The 27406-nt window shown below is 42.7% G+C and overlaps 1 protein-coding gene across 2 annotated transcripts in view; it reads right to left on the bottom strand.

Moving 5' to 3' along the window:
- The window catches only part of LOC139380365 (protein tyrosine phosphatase receptor type Na), an 83129-nt gene that overhangs the window by 28592 nt on the left and 27131 nt on the right, over positions 1-27406 (bottom strand). Inside the window, exons 3-12 of one of the 2 annotated variants that reach the window (XM_071122984.1) lie at positions 18128-18238; positions 13603-13699; positions 13063-13404; positions 12210-12582; positions 6306-6437; positions 5761-5795; positions 5334-5632; positions 4507-4593; positions 4282-4361; positions 1665-1729 (exon numbers count right to left, since the gene is read on the bottom strand). In XM_071122984.1, the coding sequence (XP_070979085.1) occupies positions 1665-1729; positions 4282-4361; positions 4507-4593; positions 5334-5632; positions 5761-5795; positions 6306-6437; positions 12210-12582; positions 13063-13377 (1386 nt within the window). In that variant the 5' untranslated portion in view covers positions 13378-13404; positions 13603-13699; positions 18128-18238. The remainder of the gene's footprint in view (positions 1-1664; positions 1730-4281; positions 4362-4506; positions 4594-5333; positions 5633-5760; positions 5796-6305; positions 6438-12209; positions 12583-13062; positions 13405-13602; positions 13700-18127; positions 18239-27406) is intronic. The other variant, XM_071122983.1, reaches the window with a different exon arrangement.

Below are 27406 nucleotides of genomic sequence, written 5' to 3'. Positions count from 1 at the left end.
AGCATTCAAAATGTAACGACTACTTTTGGGTGTAAGCGAAAATGCGTAAAAAGTTGTTGGGGAATAATCAGAATTAGTTGGTAACATGGGTAAGATGTTTTATATTCATCATATGTTTGTAAGTTACTTCTCATCAGAATGTTTATTTTTGTATAATACTGTGGCAATACTGTGCAGTCATCTGTTCTCTGTCAGGACTAAGTTACTTGGGCCGGAGAGAGGGAGAGGTCAAGCGTGTATCTCTTGGCTCCACAATGTCTGTGTGCCAGTCAATGTGTCTCTGTGATCTTGTCAAGATAGGATGGATTTGATATATGCCTGTATATATGAGGATTTGTTTAGGTTCTGAGTTTGAGAAAAGAACATAGTTTAGGAGACAAAGCTGAACGATAAATTATGGCCAATGCTGTCTGGCTATGTGTGTCTTTGCTATAAAGGATCTCAGTTGCAATGTGTAAGGGACTCTCAGAGAATTCATTTCTAGACACTGAATTGATCTGAGAGTGACAGGGTTGTGATGGAGCTCATATAATTAAAGATGGACTTTGTGATAACTCTGACTTGTGTGTGGTTTGCTCTCATGATTTGGTAAATACAGGAAATTTCCACGACAAGGTACATAATTTTCTTCAGGGATGTAGTGAAGTAAAAGTAAAAGTTGTCAAAAAATAGTAAAGTCAAGTACAGATTTATCCCCAAAAAACGACTTAAGTGGTAGTTTAAAGTATTTTTACACCATTGGTCTGCTATACAAATTGATGAAAAGTGGTGTTGGGGGTAAAACATTCGACATTATACAATCCATTTAGACAAACAAAAAGTGTGCGGTTAAAATTGGCAAAAAAAACACACATTTCTTCCCACAGGGTCGTGGGGTGAGACAGGGATGCAGCTTGAGCCCCACCCTCTTCAACATATATAACACATATCTTCCCACAAGGCTGTGGGGTGAGACAGGGATGCAGCTTGAGCCCCATCCTCTTCAACATATATAACACATTTCTTCCCACAGGGCCGTGGGGTGAGACAGGGATGCAGCTTGAGCCCCACCCTCTTCAACATATATATCAACGAATTGGCGAGGGCACTAGAACAGTCTGCAGCACCTGACCTCACCCTACTAGAATCTGCAGTCAAATGTCTACTGTTGGCTGATAATCCCCAACCAAGGAGGGCCTACAGCAGCACCTAGATCTTCTGCACAGATTCTGTCAGTCCTGGGCCCTGACAGTAAATCTCTGTAAGACCAAAATAATGGTGTTCCAAACAAGGTCCAGTTGCTAGGACCAGAAATTCAAATTCCATCTCAACACCATTGCCCTAGAGCACACAAAAAACTATACATACCTCGGCCTAAACATCAGAGCCACAGGTAAATTCCACAAAACTGTGAACGATCTGAGAGACAAGGCACGAAGGGCCATCAAAAGGAACATAAAATTCAACATAACAATTGGGATCTGGCTAAAAATACTTGAATAGTTATAGAACCCATTGCCCTTTATGGTTGTGAGGTCTGGGGTCCGCTCACCAACCAAGAATTCACAACATGGGAAAAACACCAAATTGAGACTCTGCATGCTGAATTCTACAACAATATCCTCAGTGTACGACAGAGACAGAGAGACAGAGAGAGATTTTGTATTTGTACAGTTATACTATACCTCTCCCACACCAGTCTGCAGGATCTTCAGTCCAGTCTCAGACTCCAGAAAGGTCTTCTCAGACACTGACAGAGACAAAACCACAACAAACAGAGCCAACAGTTATCATTCATGAATATCAACATACTATTCTGTCTGAGCCCTATGAGCCCTGGTCAAAAGTAATGCGCTGGAATAGGGTGCTATTTTGGATGCACAGTCTGTGCTGTCAGCTCCTATGAGGCTCAGAGTAAAAGGAATTGTGGGTTATATACCACACCTAACTAGAATCACCGAAAAAGGACAGGGAAAGGACAGGGAAATGTTGACATCAGTACATGTCTCTCTCAACCCAGCCAGGGTCTAACTTTTACATTCAGCTGGAGTACTGCCACAGACAGACCGTGGGAAATATATATTTATAGCTCTTCTTCTAAGGCTCTAAAGATATTTTATTTTGTCACTAAATTGAATAAACTCAGTTTAAAAAAAAAATATTATAATTTCCTCTCAAGAGTTTCTCAAAGAAATAGTTCTGATGTTAACATACAGTTTTTCACATTTCCTGACATTTAATCAGAGTAAAAATTCCCTGTCTTAGGTCAGTTAGGATCACCACAATATTTTAAGAATGTGAAATGTCAGAATAATAGTAGAGAGAATTATTTATTTCAGCTTTTGTTTCTTTCATCACATTCCCAATGGGTCAGAAGTTAACATACATTCAATTAGTATTTGGTAGCATTGCCTTTAAATTGTTTAACTTGGCTCAAACATTTCAGGTAGCCTTCCACAAGCTTCCCACAAAATTTTGGGTGAATTTTGGACCATTCCTCCTGACAGAGCTGGTGTAACTGAGTCAGGTTTGTAGGCCTCCTTGCTCGCACACATTTTTTCAGTTCTGCACACACATTTTCTATAGTGTTGAGGTCAGGGCTTTGTGATGGCCACTCCAATACCTTGATTTTGTTGTACTTAGGCCATTTTTCCACAACTTTGGAAGTGTGCTTGGGGTCATTGTCCATTTGGAAGACCCATTTGCAACCAAGCTTTAACTTCCTGACTGATGTCTTGAGATGTTGCTTCAATATATCCACATCATTTTCCATCCTCATGATGCCATCTATTTTGTGAAGTTCACCTGTCCCTCCTGCAGCAAAGCACCCCCACAACATGATGCTGCCACCCCCGTGCTTCACGGTTGGGATGGTGTTCTTCAGCTTGCAAGCCTCCCTCTTTTCCCTCCAAACATAACGATGGTCATTATGGCCAAACAGTTCTATTTTTGTTTCATCAGGCGAAAGGACATTTCTCCAAAAAGTACAATCTTTGTCACCATGTTCATTTGCAAACCGTAGTCTGGCTTTTTATGGTGGTTTTAGAGCAGTAGCTTCTTCCTTGCTGAGGGGCCTTTCAGATTATGTCTATATAGGAGTCGTTTTACTGTGGATATAGATACTTTTGTACCTGTTTCCTCCAGCATCTTTACAAGGTCCTTTGCTGCTGTTCTGGAATCGATTTGCACTTTTCGCACCAAAGTAGGTTAATCTCTAGGAGACAGAAGGCGTCTCCTTCCTGAGCGGTATGATGGCTGCGTGGTCCCATGGTGTTTATACTTGCGTACTATTGCTTGTACAGATGAACGTGGTACCTTCAGGCGTTTGGAAATTGTTCCCAAGGATGTACCAGACTTGTGGAGTTCTTGGCTGATTTCTGTTGATTGTCCCATGATGTCAAGCGAAGAGGCACTGAGTTTGAAGGTAGACCTTGAATGCATCCACAGGTACACCTCCAATTGACTCAAATTATGTCAATAAGCCTATCAGAAGCTTCTAAAGCCATGACATAATTTTCTGGAATTTTCTAAGCTGTTTAAAGGCACAGTCAACTTAGTGTATGTAAACTTCTGACCCTACGGAATTGTGATACAGGCAATTATAAGTGAAATAATCTGTCTGTAAACAATTGTTGGAAAAATGACTTGTGTCATGCACAAAACTATAGTTTTGTGCATACACCAAAGTGTATGTAAACTTCTGACTTCAACTGTATATATAAGGAAATGTTAAACAATGCTTGAGTTAAATTAGAATTTTAGGATTGCATGAAATGTAGGGATTAGAAAATGTCCAGAGCCCAGAATGTCAGAGAGCTGTTTGGCTGCTGATAGAGGCTGCACCGCAAATGACCAGAGCCATAAGGACCCTTGGGAAAAGTAGTGCACTGTATATGGAATAGGGTGGCGTTTGGGACAAAACCCCCAAAAGAATGAAGAATGGATCCCAGACCTAGTTTCATTATCTCTGTCTTTCTGTCTCCCTCTTGTGCAACATTTTAATCTGTGAGCGAGCGGGCTAGAGGGGAAAAGAGAGACAGACAGACAGACAGACAGACAGACAGACAGACAGACAGACAGACAGACAGACATGTTAGAGACAGACAGACAGACAGACAGACAGACAGACAGACAGACAGACAGACAGACAGACAGACAGACAGACAGAGAGACAGACAGACAGACAGACAGACAGACAGACAGACAGACAGACAGACATGTTAGAGACAGACAGACAGACAGACAGACAGACAGACAGACAGACAGACAGACAGACAGACAGACAGACAGGTTCTTTCTCACCAGCCTTCTCAGCCACGTCCTCTGCACTCATATTCTGAGGGTTTTGCCTGATCCTGAACGTCAGGGCTGGACCCACAACACTGGAGCAACATAGCAAGCAGGGAAACGGGTATTATTGACTTACTGTATATACTGCCACACACAGTCATACAGGCAGACACATACACACGCACGCATACAAGCACACGTCCACAGAGACACACACACACGGTGACCGTAGAGTACCTGATGTTGATGAAGCTGCTGGTAGTCAGGTGAATTCTCTCTGCCAATAGTTCCAGTAGTTTCACCCCATCATACAGACTGAGAGGACTGGAGAACAACAATTACAACAATGACAACGACAACAATGCCAACGTGCAATTAAGACATTACATTCATCAACAACCATATGCCCTTAGAGTCTAGACTTAAAATTATAATATTAAATATACTAAAACATCCTGCTCTGCAGAGGTAATGATATAATTGCCTTATGCAGTATCATTTAGATATCATAGTATCATTTAGATATCATAGTATCATTTAGATGAGTAAAAAAAATGCCAAGTATCAGTATTAAGGACTAAGGTACGAGTCATAGCTTTATAGACAGCATGAAGGACTAAGGTACGAGTCATAGCTTTATAGACAGCATGAAGGACTAAGGTACGAGTCATAGCTTTACAGACAGCATGAAGGACTAAGGTACGAGTCATAGCTTTACAGACAGCATGAAAGACTAAGGTACGAGTCATAGCTTTACAGACAGCATGAAAGACTAAGGTACGAGTCATAGCTTTACAGACAGCATGAAGGACTAAGGTACGAGTCATAGCTTTACAGACAGCATGAAAGACTAAGGTACGAGTCATAGCTTTACAGACAGCATGAAAGACTAAGGTACGAGTCATAGCTTTACAGACAGCATGAAAGACTAAGGTACGAGTCATAGCTTTACAGGCAGTATTAAGGACTAAGGTACGAGTCATAGCTTTACCTACAGTATTAAGGACTACGGTCTGAATCCTAACTTCTATAAGAGATCCACACAGTAAGTTACCAGAACAGACCTCTGGTTGGTGACGATGTATCCATACTCCTCCCTAGCTGCTGTTCCCCTCTCAGCAGCTGGTAGCCCTGCTGGGACATTGGAGCTTTTCACCTTCTCTTTCACATCCTCCACAGAGACAGAGGAGCCCTTGGCTGTCACACTGACCCCTATAGGTGCTTTGAGGGTGGGACTAGTGGCAGCAGGGGCCAGGGTAGGGGCCACATCAGCTACCGAGGTAGAGGAAGGAGAGGGGACAGGGAGGGGAGCATTCTCTCCTTTGTTGGACACGGTGTCACTGTTTTTAAGCATCTGCTGTTTCTGTGTAGAGGACACCCAGAGACACCAAGAGACAGGACAATGACCATGATAGCAGCATTATAATATATACCTAATATTATAAATGTCATGCAATACCACTTAGTACTGTATTTCTGATCTGAACATACCTCCTTCGGTGTGATCGGTTCATTGGTAAACGGGTCTGAAAAAAGAGAATAAAGAGAGCATTAAAATGATTTACAGGAAATGACTAATGTGTAATTCGTTCATTATTCAGTGATTTTGAATGGCGTAGTCCTTCTGTGTGCAGACAGATGTACTGGGCTGGCCTTGTTACGCATCAACATAGTTTTTTGGAAATGTGCTGAAAACGACTGATCCACCATTCTGACTGCTCATGAGAACAGGATGGTCCAACGAGGCAAGAAAATACTAATATGAGAAGAGAATATCCGAGCCAGAACAGTTGTGAGTCAGATCAGAACAATGGTCCTCAGCCTGCATCTGCTGCAGCACCATGGTCAGACAGACAGACAGACAGACAGACAGACAGACAGACAGACAGACAGACAGACAGACAGAGGTCTGTGGTACCTGCATTCTCCTGGTCCTCAGCCTGCATCAGCTGCAGCACCATGGTCAGGCAGGCAGACAGACAGACAGACAGACAGACAGACAGACAGACAGACAGACAGACAGAGGTCTGTAGTACCTGCGTTCTCCTGGTCGTCAGCCTTCATCCTTTGCAGCACCACAGCAAGTCTGTAGAGCTGCTGGGGGGTCAGGTCTCTAGGATCAACACCGTACATCTCCAGGGTCTCCACCATACGCTTTAGGATAGACTCTACACAGATAGACACACAGAAATGACAGGTTAGTCTCAGTAAACTGTCAGGGCCAGGCTAGTCACAGTAGACTGTAGTAAACTATCAGGACCAGGTTAGTCATAGTAGACTGTAGTAAACTGTCAGGACCAAGTTAGTCAGAAGAGAAAGCATGGCCAGGTTAGTCAGAAGAGATAGCATGGCCAGGTTAGTCAGAAGATATAGCATGGCCAGGTTAGTCAGAAGAGATAGCATGGCCAGGTTAGTCAGAAGAGATAGCAAGGCCAGGTTAGTCAGAAGAGATAGCATGGCCAGGTTAGTCCGAAGAGATAGCATGGCCAGGTTAGTCCGAAGAGATAGCATGGCCAGGTTAGATAGCAAGGCCAGGTTAGTCAGAAGAGATAGCATGGCCAGGTTAGTCAGAAGAGATAGCAAGGCCAGGTTAGTCAGAAGAGATAGCATGGCCAGGTTAGTCAGAAGAGATAGCATGGCCAGGTTAGTCAGAAGAGATAGCAAGGCCAGGTTAGTCAGAAGAGATAGCATGGCCAGGTTAGTCCGAAGAGATAGCATGGCCAGGTTAGTCCGAAGAGATAGCATGGCCAGGTTAGATAGCAAGGCCAGGTTAGTCAGAAGAGATAGCATGGCCAGGTTAGTCAGAAGAGATAGCAAGGCCAGGTTAGTCAGAAGAGATAGCATGGCCAGGTTAGTCCGAAGAGATAGCATGGCCAGATTAGATAGCAAGGCCAGGTTAGTCAGAAGAGATAGCATGGCCAGGTTAGTCAGAAGAGATAGCAAGGCCAGGTTAGTCAGAAGTGATAGCAAGGCCAGGTTAGTCAGAAGAGATAGCATGGCCAGGTTAGTCAGAAGAGATAGCAAGGCCAGGTTAGTCAGAAGAGATAGCATGGCCAGGTTAGTCAGAAGAGATAGCAAGGCCAGGTTAGTCAGAAGAGATAGCATGGCCAGGTTAGTCAGAAGAGATAGCAAGGCCAGGTTAGTCAGAAGAGATAGCATGGCCAGGTTAGTCCGAAGAGATAGCATGGCCAGATTAGATAGCAAGGCCAGGTTAGTCAGAAGAGATAGCATGGCCAGGTTAGTCAGAAGAGATAGCAAGGCCAGGTTAGTCAGAAGTGATAGCAAGGCCAGGTTAGTCAGAAGAGATAGCATGGCCAGGTTAGTCAGAAGAGATAGCAAGGCCAGGTTAGTCAGAAGAGATAGCATGGCCAGGTTAGTCAGAAGAGATAGCAAGGCCAGGTTAGTCAGAAGAGATAGCATGGCCAGGTTAGTCAGAAGAGATAGCAAGGCCAGGTTAGTCAGAAGAGATAGCATGGCCAGGTTAGTCAGAAGAGATAGCAAGGCCAGGTTAGTCAGAAGAGATAGCATGGCCAGGTTAGTCAGAAGAGATAGCATGGCCAGGTTAGTCAGAAGAGATAGCATGTCCAGGTTAGTCAGAAGAGATAGCAAGGCCAGCTTAGTCAGAAGAGATAGCATGACCAGGTTAGTCAGAAGAGATAACAAGGCCAGGTTAGTCAGAAGAGATAACAAGGCATTGTTGACATTGAGTATGACATTGTTGCCGCCCGTGCCATTCAACGCAAGGGAAGTCAGTGAGCATTTGGCCTCCCTTGATGAAAAATAACTAAAATAATAACCTTTCAGCATTGAGCTAAACTGAGTGAACTCAGCTGGGATTGGTCCTGGCGCACCAAAAAAAGTGTCAAGGGGAAGCCATTTTGGATTGGGCTTCACATCAATCACATCACATCAAAGCAGAATGTAATTTACAGAAATAAAACTGAATAGTTGCATCTCGTTGTGTTGTTGTACTCCGGTAGCTAGCTAGCTAAAATCATCCCTTTCCTAAATTAGCAATAGATGGAGATTGGGATTTGGACTCTTGGTTTAACCTAATTCACCATACTGGCCAATGAGTACAACGGCAATGATGATCCAACCATAAATTCATACATTGTTGTGCCCCTGACCTGAAAGGACGGACGTTCAATATGTAGCTAGATGTAGTATGCTAATGTTAACTAGCTGGCTCATTGTTGCCCATGAATGGAAGTCAGGCCAGCGAGCAAGTATTGTATCCAGGTAGCCAGGGACAACACATATCAAAACCTGTACTGTATGACAGAGTCATCGACCGTTTAGACAACATGAACGAGAGGGGGATGCCATTGGTGTTAGAGACAACATGAACGAGAGGGGGATGCCATTGGTGTTAGAGACAACATGAAGGAGAGGGGGATGTCATTGGTGTTAGAGACAACATGAACGAGAGGGGGATGCCATTGGTGTTAGAGACAACATGAACGAGAGGGGGATGCCATTGGTGTTAGACACACACACACACACACACACACACACACACACACACACACACACACACACACACACACACACACACACACACACACACACACACAATCAGTACCATGGACAGCCACATCATATTTAGCTTATGTTGATTGGACTAAATTGTTTTTGGTATCGTTTAGTTGTTATTGTATTAGACTAAGTAGAGGTGATTTGATGATGTTGAAGTTGAAATGGTGCTGGAATAGTGGAGGCTGCTCCTGTTTTCTTTGCGACTTGCGGTAAATCTCTGTGGTTCTAAATCAGTAGTTGTTTAGTGGTCCGAAAATGTCAGAAACATTAACTTGCTTGACCTGCTTGCTGTAGGTCATATAACTATTAGTTACATGCAATATGTTTTGTGGACTTCAATGGACAGAGGTTCCTCTCCGGTTTTGTGATGAAACAAAGGTGTGGTTGAATTTATTCTGCCACTGTGTCTTATTGTCTCAGCCTTTAGGTCTATATATCACTGTGTCTTATTGTCTCAGTCTTTAGGTCTATATATCACTGTGTCTTATTGTCTCTGCCTTTAGGCCTGTATATCACTGTGTCTTATTGTCTCTGCCTTTAGGGCTCTATATCACTGTGTCTTATTGTCTCTGCCTTTAGGCCTGTATATCACTGTGTCTTATTGTCTCTGCCTTTAGGGCTCTATATCACTGTGTCTTCTTATTGTCTCTGCCCGAAGGGCTCTATATCACTGTGTCTTCTTATCGTCTCTGCCTTTAGGGCTCTATATCACTGTGTCTTCTTATCGTCTCTGCCTTTAGGTCTGTATATCACTGTGTCTTGTTATTGTCTCAGTCTTTAGGTCTATATATCACTGTGTCTTATCGTCTCTGCCTTTAGGTCTGTATATCACTGTGTCTTCTTATTGTCTCGGCCTTTAGGCCTGTATATCACTGTGTCTTATTGTCTCGGCCTTTAGGTCTATATATCACTGTGTCTTATCGTCTCTGCCTTTAGGTCTGTATATCACTGTGTCTTCTTATTGTCTCGGCCTTTAGGCCTGTATATCACTGTGTCTTATTGTCTCGGCCTTTAGGTCTATATATCACTGTGTCTTATTGTCTCTGCCTTTAGGCCTGTATATCACTGTGTCTTCTTATCGTCTCAGCCTTTAGGTCTATATATCACTGTGTCTCTGCCTTTAGTCCTATGTATCACTGTTTCTTATTGTCTCAGCCTTTAGGCCTATATATCACTGTGTCTTATTGTCCGGGCCTTTAGGTCTATATATCACTGTGTCTTATTGTCTCTGCCTTTAGGCCTGTATATCACTGTGTCTTATTGTCTCAGCCTTTAGGTCTATATATCACTGTGTCTTATTGTCTCAGCCTTTAGGTCTATATATCACTGTGTCTCGGCCTTTAGTCCTATATATCACTGTGTCTTATTGTCTCGGCCTTTAGGTCTATATATCACTGTGTCTTCTTATTGTCTCTGCCTTTAGGTCTATATATCACTGTGTCTCGGCCTTTAGTCCTATATATCACTGTGTCTTCTTATTGTCTCGGCCTTTAGGTCTATATATCACTGTGTCTTATTGTGTCAGCCTTTAGGTCTATATATCACAGTCTTATTGTCTCGGCCTTTAGGTCTATATATCACTGTGTCTTATTGTCTCAGCCTTTAGGCCTGTATATCACTGTGTCTTATTGTATCACTTAGTCTTCTTATTGTCTCTGCCTTTAGGTCTATATATCACTGTGTCTTATTGTCTCAGCCTTTAGGTCTATATATCACTGTGTCTTCTTATCGTCTCAGCCTTTAGGTCTATATATCACTGTGTCTCTCCCTTTAGGTCTATATATCACTGTGTCTTATTGTCTCGGCCTTTAGGTCTATCTATCACTGTGTCTTATTGTCTCTGCCTTTAGGCCTGTATATCACTGTGTCTTCTTATCGTCTCAGCCTTTAGTCCTATATATCACTGTGTCTTATTGTCTCGGCCTTTAGGTCTATATATCACTGTGTCTTATTGTCTCGGCCTTTAGGTCTATATATCACTGTGTCTTATTGTCTCAGCCTTTAGGTCTATATATCACTGTGTCTTATTGTCTCTGCCTTTAGGCCTATATATCACTGTGTCTTATTGTCTCAGCCTTTAGGTCTATATATCACTGTGTCTCGGCCTTTAGTCCTATATATCACTGTGTCTTATTGTCTCGGCCTTTAGGTCTATATATCACTGTGTCTTCTTATTGTCTCTGCCTTTAGGTCTATATATCACTGTGTCTCGGCCTTTAGTCCTATATATCACTGTGTCTTCTTATTGTCTCGGCCTTTAGGTCTATATATCACTGTGTCTTATTGTGTCAGCCTTTAGGTCTATATATCACAGTGTCTTATTGTCTCGGCCTTTAGGTCTATATATCACTGTGTCTTATTGTCTCGGCCTTTAGGTCTATATATCACTGTGTCTTATTGTCTCAGCCTTTAGGCCTGTATATCACTGTGTCTTATTGTATCACTGTGTCTTATTGTCTCGGCCTTTAGGTCTATATATCACTGTGTCTTATTGTCTCGGCCTTTAGGTCTATATATCACTGTGTCTTATTGTCTCGGCCTTTAGGTCTATATATCACTGTGTCTTATTGTCTCGGCCTTTAGGTCTATATATCACTGTGTCTTATTGTCTCGGCCTTTAGGTCTATATATCACTGTGTCTCTGCCTTTAGTCCTATATATCACTGTGTCTTATTGTCTCAGCCTTTAGGCCTGTATATCACTGTGTCTTATTGTATCACTGTGTCTTATTGTCTAGGCCTTTAGGCCTGTATATCACTGTGTCTTATTGTATCACTGTGTCTTATTGTCTCTGCCTTTAGGTCTATATATCACTGTGTCTTATTGTCTCAGCCTTTAGGTCTATATATCACTGTGTCTTATTGTCTCTGCCTTTAGGCCTGTATATCACTGTGTCTTCTTATCGTCTCAGCCTTTAGGTCTATATATCACAGTGTCTCTGCCTTTAGGTCTGTATATCACTGTGTCTTATTGTCTCAGCCTTTAGGTCTATATATCACTGTGTCTTATTGTCTCAGCCTTTAGGTCTATATATCACTGTGTCTTATTGTCTCAGCCTTTAGGTCTATATATCACTGTGTCTTATTGTCTCGGCCTTTTGGCCTGTATATCACTGTGTCTTATTGTCTCGGCCTTTAGGTCTATATATCACTGTGTCTTATTGCCTCTGCCTTTAGGTCTATATATCACGGTTGCAAGGCATATAAACTAACAGGTTGCAGAGCAAACAACTCAATTATCACAACACATAGGTTGTAATATGGCAAAAAAAATTCACTGACTTGGCTTCCCCACTGAATTTACACACACCCTGCTACTGAACCTAGTTCATTTGAATTAATTCATTAAATGAGTTAATTAACACTGCTACTTAAGGTACTTCAACAGTTCTACTATCTCACCATCCAGCCCAGCCAGAGAGCTGTAGTCCTGAGGAACCTTCTTCTTCTGTTGTTGTAGTTGTAACCGTATCTTCTTCTGTTGTTGCTGTTGCCTGGCCGTATCCTGCTCTGTCAGACTGTAGTCCTCCACATAGTCCAGAGGCAGTTCCAGGTCCTCGTAGTAGGGCGAGGCCGGAAGTGCTGCTGCCCCCCTGTGGCGGAACGAGGGCTGTGCAGGGGAAGAGGACAGATAGAGGGAGATGACGTCCTGCAGCAGTTGACGGTCTCTCTCTCTCTGTTTGGCCTGTTGGGATCTAGAGGAGGAGGGGTGGGGCCCTGGGTAGACTCCTCCTCCCTGGTGGAGGGAGCGCTCTACATCTTCCTGGTATCTGTGCTGTAAAACACAGAGAGAGAAAACACACATGGTTTTACGGATGAGGACATATGTTCTATTGTGTGTGTGTGTGTGTGTGTGCGTGTGTGTGTGTGTGTGTGTGTGTGTGTGTGTGTGTGTGTGTGTGTGTGTGTGTGTGTGTGTGTGTGTGTGTGTGTGTGTGTGTGTGTGTGTGTGTGTACTAATTCACCTTAATGTCCTAACATTTCACCTTAATGTCCTGACATTTCACCTTAATGTCCTAACATTTCACCTTAATGTCCTGACATTTCACCTTAATGTCCTGAGAAGGGGTTAGGGTTTTTGGTGTTAAGATTAGGTTAAGGGTTAGGGAAAAAAATATTTTTAATGGTGATTTTATTTTACAAAAAGTCCTGACATTTCATGAAAACACAGCTGTGTGTGTATGCGTGTCTTTGTGTATGTGTGCGTCTGTGTGTGTGTCTGTGTGTACGTGCTAATGTGCATGGCTTACAGTACCTGTTGATAAGTATAGGGGTCCATGGGAGAGGTCTGCATGCGGAGGGGGAACTGGGCATGGTCTACTATCATGTAGTCCTGGTGGCTGTCAGCCTGACTGGGGTATCCTCCCTGATTGGAGGAGCTGCTGGGGTATCCTCCCCGATTGGAGGAGCTGCTGGAGTATCCTCCTCGATTGGAGGAGCTGCTGGGGTATCCTCCCTGATTAGAGGAGCTGCTGGGGTATCCTCCCTGATTGGAGGAGCTCTGCTTGGGTCTGAGAGGAACCACAAGGAAGATGATTTTGTATATTTTGGGCAGTTCTAAGCGTAACATTGCATGTCTACTCCACTAACTTGCTTTCTTTCATTAGGTTTATTTGACAGGAACAATAAACACCCCCATTTTGTGAATATGCTAGATTTAGCCAGCCCGGCTAATTTTTATCTGGGCAAGTACAATTACACAGAGGCACGATGAGATGATGGATCGATAAGAGGAAAAGACCCATTACTTGTCTAACTCCACTGTTAGATTCTGTAAATGTGTAATGATCCTTACTGTGAGGAAGAGGTCCTGGAGGGTCTCGGGGTGTGAGGAACTCTGCTCAGCTCTTTGGTAACAATGTACTGGGTGATGTCATCTTGCCAGGACAGACCTACACACCAAACACACAGACCATTTATATTTTATAATGATGTCCACTAAATTTAGGTATTTTGGTGTTTCATTAGGATCCCCATTAACTGTTGCAAAAGCAACATATACTCTTCCTGGGGTCACGAAACATGACATAATACAGAACACATAGACAAGAACAGCGCAAGGACGTAACTACATATAAGTAGTCTACATATCAATACATACACACCAACTATCTAGGTCAAACAGGAGAGAGGCGTTGTGCCGTGAGGTGTTGCTTTATCTGTTTTTTTAAAACCCGGTTTGCTGTTTATTTGAGCCATATGAGATGGAGGGAAGTTCCATGCAATAATGCTGTATGTTTGCTTTCTTGAAGTTGGTCTGGATTTGGGGACTGTGAAAAGACCCCTGGTGGCATGTCTGGTGGGGTAAGTGTGTTCTGGACCTGGGGACTGTGAAAAGACCCCTGGTGGCATGTCTGGTGGGGTAAGTGTGTTCTGGACCTGGGGACTGTGAAAAGACCCCTGGTGGCATGTCTGGTGGGGTAAGTGTGTTCTGGACCTGGGGACTGTGAAAAGACCCCTGGTGGCATGTCTGGTGGGGTAAGTGTGTTCTGGACCTGGGGACTGTGAAAAGACCCCTGGTGGCATGTCTGGTGGGGTAAGTGTGTTCTGGACCTGGGGACTGTGAAAAGACCCCTGGTGGCATGTCTGGTGGGGTAAGTGTGTGTATCAGAGCTGTGTGTAAGTTGACTATTACATTTTTGGGGGGATTTTCAACACATTAATGTTTCTTATAAAAATATAAGTGATGCAGTCAGTCTCTCCTAAACTCTTAGCCAAGAGAGACTGGCAGCATAGTGTTAATATCAGCCCTCTGAGTAACGACTTTCGTCGTCGGATGAGGAAGAGTAGTCGAACCAAAGCTCAGCGTAGTAAGTGTTCATGTTTCTTTATCGAACTGAACACAAAATACAAAATAACAAGAGAATAAATGAAACCGAAACAGTCCTGTAAGGTGCACTGATACAGAAAATAACTACCCACAAAACCCCTGTGGGGAAAAGATACCTAAGTATGGTTCCCAATCAGAGACAACGATCGACAGCTGTCCCTGATTGAGAACCATACCCGGCCAAAACAAAGAAATACAAAACATAGAAAATGTAACATAGAATGCCCACCCCAATCACACCCTGACCAAACCAAAATAGAGACCTAAAAAGCTCTCTACGGTCAGGGCGTGACACTCTGATTACAATGAAGAGCAAGACGTGCCGCTCCGATCTGGGTCAGCTGCAGCTTAACTAGGTCTTTCCTTGAAGCACTGGACCACACGACTGGACAATAATCAAGATTAAACAAAACTAGAGCCTGCAGGGCATGCTTTTTGGAATGCAGTATCAAAAAAGCAGAGCATCTCTTTATCACAGACAGACCTCTCCTCATCTTTACAACCACTGAATCTATATGTTTTGACCATGACAGTTTACAATCTAAGGTAACGCTAATTACTTTAGTCTCCTCACCTTGTTCAACAGCCAAACCATTCATAACCAGATTCAGCTGAGATCTAGAACTTAGGGAATGATTTGTACCAAATACAACGCTCTTATTTTTAGAGATGTTCAGGACCAGTTTATTACTGGCCACCCATTCCAAAAACAGACTGCAACTCTTTGTTAAGGGTTTTCAGTGACTTCATTAGCTGTGGTTGCTGATGTGTATATGGTTGAATCGTCAGCATACATGGACACACATGCTTTGTTTAATGCCAGTGGCAGGTCATTGGAAAAAATAGAAAAGAGTAGAGGGCCTAGAGAGCTGCCCTGCGGTACACCACATTTTTACATGTTTGACATTAGAGAAGCTTCAATTAAAGAAAACCCTTTGAGTTCTATTAGATAGATAGCCCTGAATCCACAATATGGTTGAAAAGCAATAACACATACACTATCGGTCAAAAGTTTTAGAACACCTACTCATTCAAGGGCTTTTCTTTATATTTTACTATGTTCTACATTGTAGAATAATAGTGAAGACATCAAAAGTATGAAAAAACACATATGGAATCATGAAGAAAACAAATAATGTGTTAAACAAATCAAAACATATTTAACATTTGAGATTCTTCCAATCAAATCAAACTTAATTTGTCACGTGCGCCAAATACAACAAGTGTAGACCTTACCATAAAATGCTTACTTACAAGCCCTTAACCAACAGTGCAGTTCAAGAAAGAGTTAAGAAAATATTTACCAAATAAACTAAAGTAAAAGATTATAAAAAGTAACACAATAAAATAAAGAGGCCATATACAGGGTTACCGATAACGAGTCAATGTGCGAGGGTACAGAATAGAGGTAATATGTACATGTAGGAAGGGGTGAAGTGACTGTGCATAGATAATAAACAGCGAGTAGCAGCAGTGTACAAAAAAGAGAGGGGTGTGTGTGTTAGAGTGTTGACTCACCCTGCAGTGTGTTAGAGTGTTGACTCACCCTGCAGTGTGTTAGAGTGTTGACTCACCCTGCAGTGTGTTATACTGTTGACTCACCCTGCAGTGTGTTAGAGTGTTGACTCACCCTGCAGTGTGTTAGAGTGTTGACTCACCCTGCAGTGTGTTAGAGTGTTGACTCACCCTGCAGTGTGTTAGAGTGTTGACTCACCCTGCAGTGTGTTATACTGTTGACTCACCCTGCAGTGTGTTATAGTGTTGACTCACCCTGCAGTGTGTTAGAGTGTTGACTCACACTGCATTGTGTTAGTGTTGACTCACACTGCATTGTGTTATACTGTTGACTCACCCTGCATTGTGTTATAGTGTTGACTCACCCTGCAGTGTGTTAGAGTGTTGACTCACACTGCATTGTGTTATACTGTTGACTCACCCTGCATTGTGTTATAGTGTTGACTCACCCTGCAGTGTGTTAGAGTGTTGACTCACACTGCATTGTGTTAGTGTTGACTAACACTGCATTGTGTTATACTGTTGACTCACCCTGCAGTGTGTTAGAGTGTTGACTCACTCTGCAGTGTGTTAGAGTGTTGACTCACCCTGCAGTGTGTTATAGTGTTGACTCACCCTGCAGTGTGTTATAGTGTTGACTCACCCTGCAGTGTGTTATAGTGTTGACTCACCCTGCAGTGTGTTAGAGTGTTGACTCACCCTGCAGTGTGTTATAGTGTTGACTCACCCTGCAGTGTGTTAGTGTTGACTCACCCTGAGGTGTGTTATACTGTTGACTCACCCTGCAGTGTGTTATAGTGTTGACTCACAGTGCATTGTGTTATACTGTTGACTCACCCTGCAGTGTGTTAGAGTGTTGACTCACCATGCAGTGTGTTAGAGTGTTGACTCACCCTGCAGTGTGTTATAGTGTTGACTCACCCTGCAGTGTGTTAGAGTGTTGACTCACCCTGCAGTGTGTTAGAGTGTTGACTCACCCTGCAGTGTGTTATACTGTTGACTCACCCTGCAGTGTGTTAGAGTGTTGACTCACCCTGCAGTGTGTTATAGTGTTGACTCACCCTGCCGTGTGTTAGTGTGTTGACTCACCCTGCAGTGTGTTAGAATGTTGACTCACCCTGCAGTGTGTTAGAGTGTTGACTCACCATGCAGGGTGTTAAAGTGTTGACTCACCCTGCAGTGTGTTAGAGTGTTGACTCACCATGCAGGGTGTTAAAGTGTTGACTCACCCTGCAGTGTGTTAGAGTGTTGACTCACCCTGCAGTGTGTTATACTGTTGACTCACCCTGCAGTGTGTTAGAGTGTTGACTCAAGCTGCCGTGTGTTAGTGTTGACTCACCCTGCATTGTGTTATACTGTTGACTCACCCTGCAGTGTGTTAGAGTGTTGACTCACCCTGCATTGTGTTAGAGTGTTGACTCACCCTGCATTGTGTTATACTGTTGACTCACCCTGCAGTGTGTTAGAGTGTTGACTCACCCTGCAGTGTGTTAGAGTGTTGACTCACCCTGCAGTGTGTTATACTGTTGACTCACCCTGCGGTGTGTTAGAGTGTTGACTCACCCTGCAGTGTGTTATACTGTTGACTCACCCTGCGGTGTGTTAGAGTGTTGACTCAAGCTGCCGTGTGTTAGTGTTGACTCACCCTGCAGTGTGTTAGTGTTGACTCACCCTGCCGTGTGTTAGTGTGTTGACTCACCCTGCAGTGTGTTAGAGTGTTGACTCACCCTGCAGTGTGTTAGAGTGTTGACTCACCCTGCAGTGTGTTAGAGTGTTGACTCACCCTGCAGTGTGTTATACTGTTGACTCACCCTGCGGTGTGTTAGAGTGTTGACTCACCCTGCAGTGTGTTATACTGTTGACTCACCCTGCGGTGTGTTAGAGTGTTGACTCAAGCTGCCGTGTGTTAGTGTTGACTCACCCTGCAGTGTGTTAGTGTTGACTCACCCTGCAGTGTGTTAGAGTGTTGACTCACCCTGCAGTGTGAGCTGTTTGAGGACTTCCTGCATCCTCTTCAGAACAGGAACTGAAACCTGGTACTGCACCTGGTCCTGCTTAGAGGTACGGCATTGCCCAAAGAGACCGTCTGTAACACACAGCAAATCACATTAAAACACACACACACACACACACACACACACACACACACACACACACACACACACACACACACACACACACACACACACACACACACACACACACACACACACACACACACACACACACACACACACACATACATACATACACATACACACACACAGAGTGAATAACATTAAAACAACAATCAACAACCCACATCATAAAACTAGCACAATCAACAACCCACTTCATTAAACTAACCCAATCAACAACCCACATCATTAAACTAGCTCAATCAACAACCCACATCATTAAACTAGCTCAATCGACAACCCACATCATTCAACTAGCTCAATCGACAACCCACATCATTCAACTAGCTCAATCAACAACCCACATCATTAAACTAGCTCAATCAACAACCTGCATCATTAAACTAACTCAATCAACAACCCACATCATTAAACTAACTCAAATAACAACCCACATCATTAAACTAGCTCAAACAACAACCCACATCATTAAACTAGCTCAATCAACAGCCCACATCATTAAACTAGCTCAATCAACAACCTGCATCATTAAACTAACTCAATCAACAACCCACATCATTAAACTAACTCAAATAACAACCCACATCATTAAACTAGCTCAAACAACAACCCACATCATTAAACTAGCTCAATCAACAACCCACATCATTAAACTAACTCAATCAACAACCCACATCATTAAACTAGCTCAATCAACAACCCACATCATTAAACTAACTCAATCAACAACCCACATCATTAAACTAGCTCAATCAACAACCCACATCATTAAACTAGCTCAATCAACAACCCACATCATTAAACTAACTCAATCAACAACCCACACCCATGACTGAATAAAAATTATACTGCGGTTAATAAACAGACGCACAACAGAATACAGAGTAGCCTCTCCTCCATAGTGAACCCATCCCTCTCTCTCCTCCATAGTGAACCCATCCCTCTCTCTCCTCCATAGTGAACCCATCCCTCTCTCTCCTCCATAGTGAACCCAGCCCCCTCTCTCTCCTCTCTCCTCCATAGTGAACCCTTCCTTTTCTCTCCTCTCTCCTCCATGGTGAACCCATCCCTCTCTCTCCTCTCTCCTCCATAGTGAACCCATCCCTCTCTCTCCTCTCTCCTCCATAGTGAACCCATCCCTCTCTCTCCTCTCTCCTCCATAGTGAACCCTTCCCTCTCTCTCCTCTCTCCTCCATAGTGAACCCATCCCCCTCTCTCCTCTCTCCTCCATAGTGAACCCATCCCTCTCTCTCCTCTCTCCTCCATAGTGAACCCATCCCTCTCTCTCCTATCTCCTCCATAGTGAACCCAGCCCTCTCTCTCTCCTCTCTCCTCCATAGTGAACCCATCCCTCTCTCTCTCCTCCATAGTGAACCCAGCCCTCTCTCTCTCCTCTCTCCTCCATAGTGAACCCAGCCCTCTCTCTCCTCCATAGTGAACCCAGCCCTCTCTCTCTCCTCTCTCCTCCATAGTGAACCCAGCCCTCTCTCTCCTCCATAGTGAACCCAGCACTCTTTCTCCTATCTCCTCCATAGTGAACCCAGCCCTCTCTCTCCTCTCTCTTCTATAGTGAACCCAGCCCTCTCTCTCCTCTCTCCTCCATAGTGAACCCAGCCCTCTCTCTCTCCTCTCTCCTCCATAGTGAACCCAGCCCTCTCTCTCCTCTCTCCTCCATTGTGAACCCAGCCCTCTCTCTCCTCTCTCCTCCATAGTGTACCCATCCCTCTCTCTCCTCCATAGTGAACCCAGCCCTCTCTCTCCGCTCTCCTCTTTTATGAGCCCAGTCCTCTCTCTCCTCTCTCCTCCATAGCGAACCCAGGCCTCCTTCTCCTCCATAGTGAGCCCAGCCCTCTCTCTCCTCTCTCCTCCCTAGTGAACCCATCCCTCTCTCTCCTCCACAGTGTACCCATCTTTCTCTCTCCTCCATAGTGAACCCAGCCCTCTCTCTCCTCTCTCCTCTTTTATGAGCCCAGCCCTCTCTCTCCCCTCTCCTCCATAGTGAACCCAGTCCTCTCTCTCCTCCATAGTGAACCCAGCCCTCTCTTTCCTCTCTCCTCCATAGTGAACCCAGCCCTCTCTCTCCTCCCTAGTGAACCCAGCCCTCTCTCTCCTCTCTCCTCCATAGTGAACCCAGCCCCCTCTCTCCTCCATAGTGAACCCAGCCCTCTCTCTCCTCCATAGTGAACCCAGTCCCCTCTCTCCTTCATAGTGAACCCAGCCCTCTCTCTCCTCCCTAGTGAACCCAGCCCTCTCTCTCCTCTCTCCTCCATAGTGAACCCAGCCCCCTCTCTCCTCCATAGTGAACCCAGCCCTCTCTCTCCTCCATAGTGAACCCAGTCCCCTCTCTCCTTCATAGTGAACCCAGCCCTCTCTCTCCTCCATAGTGAACCCAGCCCTATCTCTCCTCTCTCCTCCATAGTGAACCCAGCCCTCCCTCTCCTCCATAGTGAACCCAGCCCTATCTCTCCTCTCTCCTCCATAGTGAACCCAGCCCTCCCTCTCCTCCATAGTGAACCCAGCCCTATCTCTCCTCTCTCCTCCATAGTGAACCCAGCCCTATCTCTCCTCTCTCCTCCATAGTGAACCCAGCCCTATCTCTCCTCTCTCCTCCATAGTGAACCCAGCCCTATCTCTCCTCTCTCCTCCATAGTGAACCCAGCCCTATCTCTCCTCTCTCCTCCATAGTGAACCCAGCCCTATCTCTCCTCTCTCCTCCATAGTGAACCCAGCCCTCTCTCTCCTCTCTCCTCCATAGTGAACCCAGCCCTCCCTCTCCTCTCTCCTCCATAGTGAACCCAGCCCTCCCTCTCCTCTCTCCTCCATAGTGAACCCAGCCCTATCTCTCCTCTCTCCTCCATAGTGAACCCAGCCCTATCTCTCCTCTCTCCTCCATAGTGAACCCAGCCCTCCCTCTCCTCTCTCCTCCATAGTGAACCCAGCCCTATCTCTCCTCTCTCCTCCATAGTGAACCCAGCCCTATCTCTCCTCTCTCCTCCATAGTGAACCCAGCCCTCTCTCTCCTCTCTCCTCCATAGTGAACCCAGCCCTCCCTCTCCTCTCTCCTCCATAGTGAACCCAGCCCTCCCTCTCCTCTCTCCTCCATAGTGAACCCAGCCCTATCTCTCCTCTCTCCTCCATAGTGAACCCAGCCCTATCTCTCCTCTCTCCTCCATAGTGAACCCAGCCCTCCCTCTCCTCTCTCCTCCATAGTGAACCCAGCCCTATCTCTCCTCTCTCCTCCATAGTGAACCCAGCCCTATCTCTCCTCTCTCCTCCATAGTGAACCCAGCCCTCTCTCTCCTCTCTCCTCCATAGTGAACCCAGCCCTCTCTCTCCTCTCTCCTCCCTAGTGAACCCAGCCCTATCTCTCCTCTCTCCTCCATAGTGAACCCATCCCTCTCTCTCCTCTCTCCTCCATAGTGAACCCAGCCCTCCCTCTCCTCTCTCCTCCATAGTGAACCCAGCCCTCCCTCTCCTCTCGCCTCCATAATGAACACAACTCTCTTTCCTCTTATCCTACCATGAAAAACACCCAAAGACATGAGTCACTGCTATTTATAGGAAGAGGACAGAGAAATGGGGGAACGGGGGAGTGGTGGAATGGTGAATGGAGGAAAATGATGAAACAGAGAAGCTGAATGTATTTATTGGGAGTTAAAGGGATGTACACTGCAGTGTATTGTCTTATTTTTCATGACCGGACAAAATAGATAACATATGGATATAAATAATTACATTTTAATATGGATATATATAAATACATTTTAATATGGATATATATATAATTACATTTTAATATGGATATATATAAATACATTTTAATATGGATATATATATAATTACATTTTAATAGCCAGCATCATTGTGAAAGCCATTATAAGGGGTTCATAACCATCAACTGTAGGAAGGTCATAATGCATTATAACTGCCTCATAATGCATTATAACTGCCTTATAACTGCCTCATAATGCATTATAACTGCCTCAAAATGCATTAGAACTGCCTTATAAATGCCTCATAATGCATTATAACTGCCTTACTAATGCCTCATAATGCATTATAACTGCCTCATAATGCATTAGAACTGTCTTATAAATGCCTCATAATGCATTATAACTGCCTCATAACGCATTATAACTGCATTATAACTGCCTCATAATGCATTAGAACTGCTTTATAAATGCCTCATAATGCATTATAACTGCCTTATAATGCATTATAACTGCCTCATAATGCATTATAACTGCCTCAAAACTGCCTCATAATGCATTATAACTGCCTCATAACTGCCTCATAATGCATTATAACTGCCTCATAACTGCCTCATAATGCATTATAACTGCCTCATAACGCATTATAACTGCTTCAAAACTGCCTCATAATGCATTATAACTGCCTTATTACCGCCTCATAATGCATTATAACTGCCTCATAATGCATTATAACTGCCTCATAATGCATTATAACTGCCTCAAAACTGCCTCATAATGCATTATAACTGCCTTATTACTGCCTCATAATGCATTATAACTGCCTCATAATGCATTATAACTGCCTCATAACTGCCTCATAATGCATTATAACTGCCTTATAACTGCCTCATAACTGCCTCATAATGCCTTATAACTGCCTCATAACTGCCTCATAATGCATTATAACTGCCTCATAATGCATTATAACTGCCTCATAACTGCCTCATAATGCATTATAACTGCCTCATAACTGCCTCATAATGCATTATAACTGCCTCATAATGCATTATAACTGCCTTATAACTGCCTCATAATGCATTATAACTGCATCATAATGCATTATAACTGCCTCATAATGCATTATAACTGCCTTATAACTGCCTCATAACTGCCTCATAATGCATTATAACTGCCTCATAATGCATTATAACTGCCTCATAATGCATTATAACTGCCTTATAACTGCCTCATAATGCATTATAACTGCCTCATTATGCATTAGAACTGCCTTATAAATGCCTCATAATGCATTATAACTGCCTCATAACGCATTATAACTGCCTTATTAATGCCTCATAATGCATTATAACTGCCTCATAATGCATTAGAACTGTCTTATAAATGCCTCATAATGCATTATAACTGCCTCATAACGCATTATAACTGCATTATAACTGCCTCATAATGCATTAGAACTGCCTTATAAATTCCTCATAATGCATTATAACTGCCTTATAATGCATTATAACTGCCTCATAATGCATTATAACTGCCTCATAAATGCCTCATAATGCATTATAACTGCCTCATAATGCATTATAACTGCCTAATAATGCATTATAACGGCCTTATAACTGCCTCATAATGCATTATAACTGCCTTATAACTACCTCAGAATGCATTATAACTGCCTCATAACTGCCTCATAATGCTTTATAGCTGTTAGCTTTAAGTAGTGTTAAGTAGTGTCATAATGCATTATAACTGCCTTATAACTGCCTCATAACTGCCTCATAATGCATTATAACTGCCTCATAATGCATTATAACTGCCTTATAACTGCCTCATAATGCATTATAACTGCATTATAACTGCCTCATAACTGCCTCGTAATGCATTATAACTGCCTTATAATGCATTATAACTGCCTCATAATGCATTATAACTGCCTTATAACTGCCTCATAATGCATTATAACTGCCTCATAATGCATTAGAACTGCCTTATAAATGCCTCATAATACATTATAACTGCCTTATAATGCATCATAACGCATTATAACTGCATTATAACAGCCTCATAATGCATTAGAACTGCCTTATAAATTCCTCATAATGCATTATAACTGCCTTATAATGCATTATAACTGCCTCATAATGCATTATAACTGCCTCATAAATGCCTCATAATGCATTATAACTGCCTCATAATGCATTATAACTGCCTAATAATGCATTATAACGGCCTTATAACTGCCTCATAATGCATTATAACTGCCTTATAACTACCTCAGAATGCATTATAACTGCCTCATAACTGCCTCATAATGCTTTATAGCTGTTAGCTTTAAGTAGTGTTAAGTAGTGTCATAATGCATTATAACTGCCTTATAACTGCCTCATAACTGCCTCATAATGCATTATAACTGCCTCATAATGCATTATAACTGCCTTATAACTGCCTCATAATGCATTATAACTGCATTATAACTGCCTCATAACTGCCTCGTAATGCATTATAACTGCCTTATAATGCATTATAACTGCCTCATAATGCATTATAACTGCCTTATAACTGCCTCATAATGCATTATAACTGCCTCATAATGCATTAGAACTGCCTTATAAATGCCTCATAATACATTATAACTGCCTTATAATGCATCATAACGCATTATAACTGCATTATAACAGCCTCATAATGCATTAGAACTGCCTTATAAATTCCTCATAATGCATTATAACTGCCTTATAATGCATTATAACTGCCTCATAATGCATTATAACTGCCTCATAACTGCCTCATAATGCATTATAACTGCCTCATAATGCATTATAACTGCTTCAAAACTGCCTCATAATGCATTATAACTGCCTTATTACTGCCTCATAATGCATTATAACTGCCTCATAATGCATTATAACTGCCTCATAACTGCCTCATAATGCATTATAACTGCCTCAAAACTGCCTCATAATGCATTATAACTGCCTTATTACTGCCTCATAATGCATTATAACTGCCTTATAACTGCCTCATAACTGCCTCATAATGCATTATAACTGCCTCATAATGCATTATAACTGCCTTATAACTGCCTCATAACTGCCTCATAATGCATTATAACTGCCTCATAATGCATTATAACTGCCTTATAACTGCCTCATAATGCATTATAACTGCATCATAATGCATTATAACTGCCTCATAATGCATTATAACTGCCTTATAACTGCCTCATAACTGCCTCATAATGCATTATAACTGCCTCATAATGCATTATAACTGCCTCATAATGCATTATAACTGCCTTATAACTGCCTCATAATGCATTATAACTGCCTTATAACTGCCTCATAACTGCCTCATAATGCATTATAACTGCCTCATAATGCATTATAACTGCCTAATAATGCATTATAACGGCCTTATAACTGCCTCATAATGCATTATAACTGCCTTATAACTACCTCATAATGCATTAGAACTGCTTTATTACTGCCTCATAATGCATTATAACTGCCTCATAATGCATTATAACTGCCTCATAACTGCCTCATAATGCATTATAACTGCCTCAAAACTGCCTCATAATGCATTATAACTGCCTTATTACTGCCTCATAATGCATTATAACTGCCTCATAATGCATTATAACTGCCTCATAACTGCCTCATAATGCATTATAACTGCCTTATAACTGCCTCATAACTGCCTCATAATGCATTATAACTGCCTCATAATGCATTATAACTGCCTTATAACTGCCTCATAACTGCCTCATAATGCATTAACTGCCTCATAATGCATTAGAACTGCCTTATTACTGCCTCATAATGCATTATAACTGCCTCATAATGCATTATAACTGCCTCATAACTGCCTCATAATGCATTATAACTGCATCAAAACTGCCTCATAATGCATTATAACTGCCTTATTACTGCCTCATAATGCATTATAACTGCCTCATAATGCATTATAACTGCCTCATAACTGCCTCATAATGCATTATAACTGCCTTATAACTGCCTCATAACTGCCTCATAATGCATTATAACTGCCTCATAATGCATTATAACTGCCTTATAACTGCCTCATAACTGCCTCATAATGCATTAACTGCCTCATAATGCATTATAACTGCCTTATAACTGCCTCATAATGCATTATAACTGCCTCATAATGCATTATAATTGCCTCATAATGCATTATAACTGCCTCATAATGCATTATAACTGCCTTATAACTGCCTCATAATGCATTATAACTGCCTTATAATGCATTATAACTGCCTCATAATGCATTATAACTGCCTCATAACTGACTCATAATGCATTATAACTGCCTCATAATGCATTATAACTGCCTTATAACTGCCTCATAATGCATTATAACTGCCTTATAACTGCATCATAATGCTTTATAGCTGTTAGCTTTAAGTAGTGTTTAACTTGTGTTTCTGTCTGTAGCACTAGATGCGTAGGTCAATTAGCCTGGCTACCCAGACTCCTTGTTTCTGGCCAAAGGCCACGCCCACAGACGTTGGTTTGAGTCTGGATAGGAGTACTTCCCCAACAAACACATTCTAACAGTTCTGATTGCTCCAGAGCCAGAACATATGTGTGTATGAGCCGTTTAAAAAAAAAATGGTATTTGGCTTTGATACTCTGATTGGTTAGAGATGATCCAACTGCTGATGACTTTTGTACAACACCCTTCAAAGATGGCAGTCTCAGACTGAAGTATGTAACGATTATAGAGCATCGGAATAATTCAGTATGAATCATCAGGCAACAGGTAACTATTTTAGAATCCATTATATTCCACCCAATCTGCTATCTGAAACTAACAGAGAGACAAGACAGACCAATCTGCTATCTGAAACTAACAGAGAGACAAGAGAGACCAATCTGCTATCTGAAACTAACAGAGAGACAAGACAGACCAATCTGCTATCTGAAACTAACAGAGAGACAAGAGAGACCAATCTGCTATCTGAAACTAACAGAGAGACAAGACAGACCAATCTGCTATCTGAAACTAACAGAGAGACAAGAGAGACCAATCTGCTATCTGAAACTAACAGAGAGACAAGACAGACCAATCTGCTATCTGAAACTAACAGAGAGACAAGACAGACCAATCTGCTATCTGAAACTAACAGAGAGACAAGACAGACCAATCTGCTATCTGAAACTAACAGAGAGACAAGACAGACCAATCTGCTATCTGAAACTAACAGAGGGACAAGACAGACCAATCTGCTATCTGAAACTAACAGAGAGACAAGACAGACCAATCTGCTATCTGAAACTAACAGAGAGACAAGACAGACCAATCTGCTATCTGAAACTAACAGAGAGACAAGAGAGACCAATCTGCTATCTGAAACTAACAGAGAGACAAGACAGACCAATCTGC

This window comes from Oncorhynchus clarkii, chromosome 22 (assembly GCF_045791955.1).
Source record: "Oncorhynchus clarkii lewisi isolate Uvic-CL-2024 chromosome 22, UVic_Ocla_1.0, whole genome shotgun sequence".
NCBI lineage: Eukaryota > Metazoa > Chordata > Actinopteri > Salmoniformes > Salmonidae > Oncorhynchus > Oncorhynchus clarkii.
The sequence above is the reverse complement of the archived record's forward strand: the minus strand, read 5'-3'. Positions and strand labels throughout refer to the sequence as shown.